At 42.7% G+C, this 7431-nt stretch overlaps 1 protein-coding gene across 1 annotated transcript; it reads left to right on the forward strand.

Moving 5' to 3' along the window:
- The first annotated feature begins 1904 nt into the window (after positions 1-1904).
- On the forward strand, positions 1905-5330 carry LOC137272048 (bis(monoacylglycero)phosphate synthase CLN5-like). Its single transcript, XM_067804419.1, has 4 exons — positions 1905-2025; positions 2309-2465; positions 2742-2964; positions 4981-5330. Exons 1-4 carry the CDS (start codon positions 1937-1939, stop codon positions 5328-5330), a joined length of 819 nt encoding a protein of 272 aa, XP_067660520.1. The 5' UTR covers positions 1905-1936.
- Positions 5331-7431: the final 2101 nt, after the last annotated feature.

Genomic DNA, 7431 nt, shown 5'->3' on the forward strand with positions numbered 1-7431 from the left:
ATTTTACAGACGTTTCATTCCCTTTGCTCCATGGCCCAGACCGTCAAATGACTTGTCTGCCGGTCGATGTAATTTTCCTATATACTTCCATGTAATGTAGGGCTAAGACACTGTCTGCAGTATATACATCGGGACACGAAATCATTAACCATTCATTTTCAAGCGATATAATGTTAACGATAATTAACAAAGTGACTAGATTAACAGTTAAGAAATCATTGGTGACATTACAACAATATCTGTGACTTCTTAATCGTCTCTACCGCGTAAAGATCAAAAGCTTCCTGACAGAGTTAGTGTAAGATACCAGCCGTAACTGATCCAGACTGGTCCATTAGAACGTGTGACATCAGCCGGATGGATGAGTATACGTCATGCAATACGTCCATGTCCAGGTACGTCAACAAGCATAGCACTGTATAGTATCCTTCGCATGGCGAGTTTGTGTTTGAGAGTGAGAGCAACTCGCCACCAACACCAGTTTAGAGTTGCCAAACTGTTGGAATATGATCAGTCTCTATTCTCTCCGTCATTTCCATCAAACCTTCAGTGTTGGTAACTGTTGGTGAGAAACAAGGAATCGTAGTCAACGAAATTGTCACCTGATGGCCGTCTGGCCACAGAATGCTATGGCACTTAAATGACACGAATGTTTGGCAACATGTGTTTGACAAGTAAAAACGCGAGGTTGACAGCTGTGATGAAAATGTCGGTTAAGGCTCAGACAACAAACTCAACAATGTGAGTCACATAAAACAAACAGAATGACGTCAATGCCCACATATTCAGTTATGATGCAAAGAGAAATGCCTTAGCATGCAACAAACTATTTGCAATTCATTCTGTTATTGATGCAACGTTCCATCACATATATAACAATATTATAAAGTCAGTATTACTGAATGAGAGTGAAAGAACCAATTTCTGTGAGACTGACCAATGCTAAAGAAATAAGTGCTTACTTTAGTAACGCGTTAACATCAGAGAAAGACACAGTTTGCTCATATGAACAGAAAGGTTTGGAGATTAGCCCTGTATGACTTCTAACGATATCGACGACAAAATAATCTCTAATTTCTCTACCATTATTATATGTGAGGCTAGGGCGCACGTTATCACTCACGCGTCGTTTAACCCCACGCGGCGGTGTGTCGGGGTCAACACAATTAAGAAACACTCCAGGTAAACATACAATGTCCTCAGCAAAATATTTCTCTTTCCTAATTACACGAGGTTCTCATGTTCACTCAGCTCCACAAACCCACATAGGGACGTGCCCGGGTCAACACAGAAAACAATGGAAATAACTTTCAATTTGTACCACCTATAAATGTTCACTGTAATATTGACTGTAACCCAGATTGACAATGTTGCAGACAGTTTTGACACTGTTTCCTATGGGATCTTTGGGACGACAGTCGAGGCTTAGAGTTTCGATAATGTTGTATCACACACATGAGTAGGGGCGGATATATTTTTAGGTGCACACTATTGAGAAGAGGGTGAAGGTGCACACTTCATTTTCACTCGAGTTTCAACGGTCATATTACAAACTTTCAGGACAAAACAGCTCCTCCCCACTCTGGATCGCCTGTGTCGAGCAAACCATGATTCGTTGGTATGAAACTGTTTACAGTGAAACTTCCGTAGTTCGAACAGTTCAATTAACTATAAATTGTCCCTATTAACGAATGGACTGTGCTTACTTGGTAATTTTTCTTTTTTTGCACAGTTAGTGAGTGAGGTTTTGTAATACACATGTATCATATGTGATACTCAGCCCTCGTATAAACCCATGCGGCGAGAACACAAGCAGCACTGCAGGTGGAACTAATTACATTCATATTTAATTACCCTTTTACATCTGTACCACTTATAAATGGTTGGTCTGGTTTAACAGAAACATTTCAAAGTTGAAGGTCACATAGCATCGAAAATGTTGCTGTCAGTCTTGATACTGTTTTCCTGTGGAATCTTTGGGACGACACTCGAGGCTAAGCGTTTTGACTATGTTATAACACATAGGTGAGTAAACCATGATTGATTTGAAACAGCTTACAGTGAGACCTCGTTATTCCGAACGGTACATTTCATTGTAAATTGTCACGAATCAGTGATATCTACAGTAACTAGTTTCTAGTGGTACTGGGACCGTGGGGTAGTCTAGTGGTTAAGGTGGTCGCTCGTCGTACCGAAGACAAGGGTTTGATTCCTCATATGGGTACAATGTGAGAAGACCATTTCTGGTGTCCCTCGCTGTGATATTGATGGAATGTTGCTGGGGCATGTACACCTTCAATATTTTCAGACGCTTTGAAAGTAGACCACCAGTGGACCCTCGATGTAAAGTTGCCAAACAATTCTGCTACAAGGGAGAGCCGATGGTGACATTTGATGACGACGATGAGATAGTGATTTACAGCATGAGAGCCAGGGGAGACCCTATCCCAGCCATCGACCTTGAGGTGAGACCACTACATTTTCTCTTAATTAATCCTAGGTTGGGATAACCCGAAAGTTCGGAGTTCGATTCCCCTACATGTGTACACTGTGTGAAACCCCGTAAGATGAAGGCCCATTTTTGATTCCTCAGACGGATGCAATGTGAGAAGCTTGGTGTCCCCTGAAGTGATATTGTTTGAGTATTGCTAAGAGCGTCGTAAAACCATTCTCAGGCAGTCAGTCGAGAGGACAGGTGACACAGTACAAACTCCACACATTTACTCGCTGATTCACTTCAGACTATTCATCACGCCGGCATTGGCCTACACAATCTCAACACTGGCTACAAGTATACCCTGGACTGGTCCCCTCTGTTCGGCAGCCTAAACTGGAGTCGACCCACGTTGCTGGAGGATGATTCGTTCCTCTGGTGTAACCAAGGAGCGTCGTGCTTCAGTAAGAACTTCAACAGCATCTTCTACGGGCCAAACGCTGTACGACATCCGGTGGCAAAGACAACCGGTAGGTAGACAAGATTCATTATTGCCACCCACAGCTCACTAGCTAATACAGCACTGCATGAAACTATGGTAAGTGTATACAAAGCAATAGATGGCACGTCTAGCTGCGTGTTATATTTCGTAAATAAAATGTAAATCCTGTTGACGATAGACAGTACTATAACAGACTTCTTAAGTATATACAAAGAACGTAGTTAAGCACTCCGTGTCATACCCCACGACTAAATGAGCCTTTGGAGCGAGCATATCTGGTCGATCGTCGTGTGCAGCAGAGGGATCCTCTTGTACAGATCATGGCCAAATTGGCAGCTGCTTTACTCGAGGAATTGTGTAGGCTGCCCATTCAGAGAATCAGGAGGCTGACGGGGTATGGAGAGGAGAGTGTTGGATGCCATACGCTCTCATGGACGTCGGTATTTACCTTGATGTAAGGCACGCTAAAGGACATTTGGAATGGTCGCATTTGCCAATGAATTGAACATTAAACATCCCAGTGCCATATTTGACATGGTTTTGTATTCAAGACAGTGGGTTTTTTCAATGAGCAATTGTCATCAACTTCAACAGACTTGATAGGCATTTAGAGGTTAAAGTAACACAAGAACGTATGGTATGAATTTACAAATTATTTATTATTTACAACACGGCGTTTCAGGGCTACTTACAACCCCTTCATCAGGTGAATGACAGAATATGATCACAAGCAATATACTAGTATATAGTACGTACTGGAGTCAAGTGAGGTGTGATTAAAGACTGAGCTGTACAGAGATCAAAAGGAATAAGTGGTCTGTATATATTATTAAAAGAGAGCACATACAACGAAAATAAAGGCTATTCATTGATTAGAAGCCAAAAACAAATACAGGGGTGCTTAATTTAGTTCTTTCTGCATATTATATATTCAATTAAAAATTCTTAAAGGAAGAAATCTTTCCAGGCAAACTCCTCAATGCTTTCTCTAACTGGGTGACGTGGGACAACAATACTGGTATCTACGGCGACTTGGCACATCTGATGCTTTCCAGTGGTGAGTTGAGGAACATCCTCTATCATTAAGGGTGGCATTTCCGTAGACCTGCCTTAACCCAGGGATATATTTTAGTGGTTCTCGCAATCTTAAATTATACACTCTTGATGTATGTTTGTCAGTTTGACTGGCTACGCTACTGTGTTGACATACCAATCATATTACGAGCACAAATCACGATCAACATGACAGCCTGTCCACTTCAAAACAAACGAGTTTGTGAGAAAGTCGATATCCGAAAAGCTGATTGACGGGAATGCCTCTGATGAAGAGGGTGCTTTCATGTGAATCAAAACGGTGACTACTGGTAATAAGAGTTACCTGCTTGCATTATGCATGTCTGTTATTTCAGATGTGTCGAAGTTTGGTCAGTAAAATGTAAACAAAAGAATTAAGATTTTGTTACATCGGCAATTCTGAGTAAATATTAAGACTGATCACGTGATCCGCATGAATAGCCTACAACGATTTCTATGGCGTTCTGGAGGTTATGGAGGGTGTGCCGGAGGAATCAAGAAGACATATTACGACAGCGTTATAGCAATGTAAAGGCTTCCCCCAACTACCACGGCATCTCCCCAACGGGAGACTTGGTCAGAAAAAAGTGTCTCGATGTGAACGAATGCATGCATTTCTTCTGAAACAAGAGACACAGTCTTGTCGGAAAAGGCCGGAAGAAGGTCGACCAGCGTATCACAAGTCCCGGAAAGTGGAGGAAACTTGATGCATCAGTGACGAAAATGATGTCAGGTGCTATTCCCTGTTTGCACCAATATTATACGTTCCCAAATTATTTTAGGTGAACAAATGACTATGACGGTAGCCACCTTTGGGGCAGGATATGCCCACCTTTTTGCGAACACCTGGTATCATCACTAACTCATAGTGATTCATATACACATGCTCTGTCATATCATTGCATTGCATGGTGACAATAGCCTGTGTTTTAAAGGGTCATAAGTTAAACTCACGTTCATTTCATTCCAGGTGGCCCTTACTGGACGGACACCTGGGACTGTGGCAACTTTGTGCAGAGGGCATTTCAAGCCCTTTATGATCTGGGCGTGAGATTCTATCCCGACTTTCAGCCAACCTACGACCTTGCTGTCGTATACACATATATGCCTGAATATCTGGGCAACCACACAGAGATATTCGGAGTTAACGGGGACCCAGTCTTGGCCCAGAGTCTCATCTCCTTCTTCAAGACATGGGGCAATACAGATCTGGACCATATGTACCTGTATTTCAACGAAGCGTACTGGTATGCTAAGCTTACCCACAGAGCTCCAGATGGACATGTCCAAATAGTAGTTCCATTACCAGGGTACAGGTAGACCATTCAACAAGGAATGGGATTCATCAGACTTGTCTTGAGATCGATCATACATCGCAGATAAAGATTTATGATAAAATTATTATTTCTAAAAACTGCTTTGTTTTTGTGTTCCTCGTCTTGTTACTGTTTTGGGTTTTTTTTCTTTTTGGTTTGGTACAGAACTGTAGACACGAACTCACAACACAGCATGGCACTTGTGCACATCATGTATTGGACAACTAACACCGCTATGTCAGTGATGAATGAGAGGCCATTAGTCTCCGAGAACAGACACAACCATGACAGCCATGATCCACCAACACAATCATTAGCATTGGACAACTAACACAACTATGACAGTGAGGGGATAACAAACACAGTCATGAGTCTCCACAAACTAACACATCCATGACAGTTATGAACCGCCTGCACAGCAACTGCGGTCTTGGACAATCAGCACAACCATTGCAGTCATGGACAACCAGCACCGCAATGATCGTAATGGAAAACTATCACACTGATGAGTCATTCACAACTGATATAAGCATGAAAGACAACATAACCATTCGTCAGGGCCGAACACAAGCACAGTCTTGGATGAACCTAAAAAGTCATAGACAACAATACAAAAATGACATTTCTTTTCCATCCAGCAGAACCATACGTTTTGTGAAATCAACATTCGTAGACAACAAACACAATCTCTGCAGTGAAGGGCGTACAGCACAACATAAAATACAATCCCTGCAGTCCACAGTTCATCGTGGACAGCCAACAAGAATTGTGGCTGCCATCGCTAACACTGTGACAATTATAGACAACCAACAGAACCATTAGTATTGGACAACCAGCAGTACGTTCGTAGTCAGAAATACTACACACGAGACAAACCAGCAGATCGGGGCCCAGCACAACCATTATTCTTGTACAACCAACACAATGCCGGTCAGGGAGACCAAAAACAAACATGGCAACACAAAGATAACAAACGCAGTCATGATAGTCATAAACCACAAACAAAACAAGGACAGTCATAGACGTCCAGAGTCACAGACGTCCAGAGTCATAGACGTCCAGAGTCACAGACGTCCAGAGTCACAGACGTCCAGAGTCATAGACGTCCAGAGTCACAGACGTCCAGAGTCATAGACGTCCAGAGTCACAGACGTCCGGAGTCATAGACGTCCAGAGTCACAGACGTCCAGAGTCATAGACGTCCAGAGTCACAGACGTCCAGAGTCATAGACGTCCAGAGTCACAGACGTCCAGAGTCATAGACGTCCAGAGTCACAGACGTCCAGAGTCATAGACGTCCAGAGTCACAGACGTCCAGAGTCATAGACGTCCGGAGTCACAGACGTCCAGAGTCATAGACGTCCGGAGTCATAGACGTCCAGAGTCATAGACGTCCAGAGTCACAGACGTCCAGAGTCATAGACGTCCAGAGTCACAGACGTCCAGAGTCATAGACGTCCAGAGTCACAGACGTCCAGAGTCATAGACGTTAGTCTGTCAAAAACGAAAACAGCAAAATGACACAAGAAAACAAACAACACAGCCAAAGACACCCAACACAGTCATTACATTTGGTAAACCAACACAACCATTACAATTACAGACAACCAACAAAACGATGACAGCCAGACATCCAGCACAGTCATTACTGTCACAACAACCACAAAAACTGGACAACCATTGGTCCTTAACAACCAACCAAACCAGTTTTGGAAAGTTATAGACATCCTGGAAAAGTATTAGTTTTAGGGATAAAATAAATATCATGACAGTGACAGTGGCACCAACCCTTACTTGTGGATAACAAACCATGACAGTCAAAAGACCATCCACACATATGACATCACGGACTACTATCACAATGCATCCAACAGAGCCGTTAGTGTTGGGCAACTAACACAAGAATGACAGTCACGGACGACCCGCATATCCACATCATTAACTCTAAAGAAACGCATGAGTATTTGGCAACAAACACATCCATGTGACTATACCACAACAAACACATCCATGTGACTATACCACAACAAACACATCCATGTGACTATACCACAACAAACACATCCATGTGACTATACCACAACAAACACGTCCATGTGACTATA

The sequence above is a fragment of the Haliotis asinina genome, chromosome 2 (assembly GCF_037392515.1).
Source record: "Haliotis asinina isolate JCU_RB_2024 chromosome 2, JCU_Hal_asi_v2, whole genome shotgun sequence".
Taxonomy (NCBI): Eukaryota; Metazoa; Mollusca; class Gastropoda; order Lepetellida; family Haliotidae; genus Haliotis; species Haliotis asinina.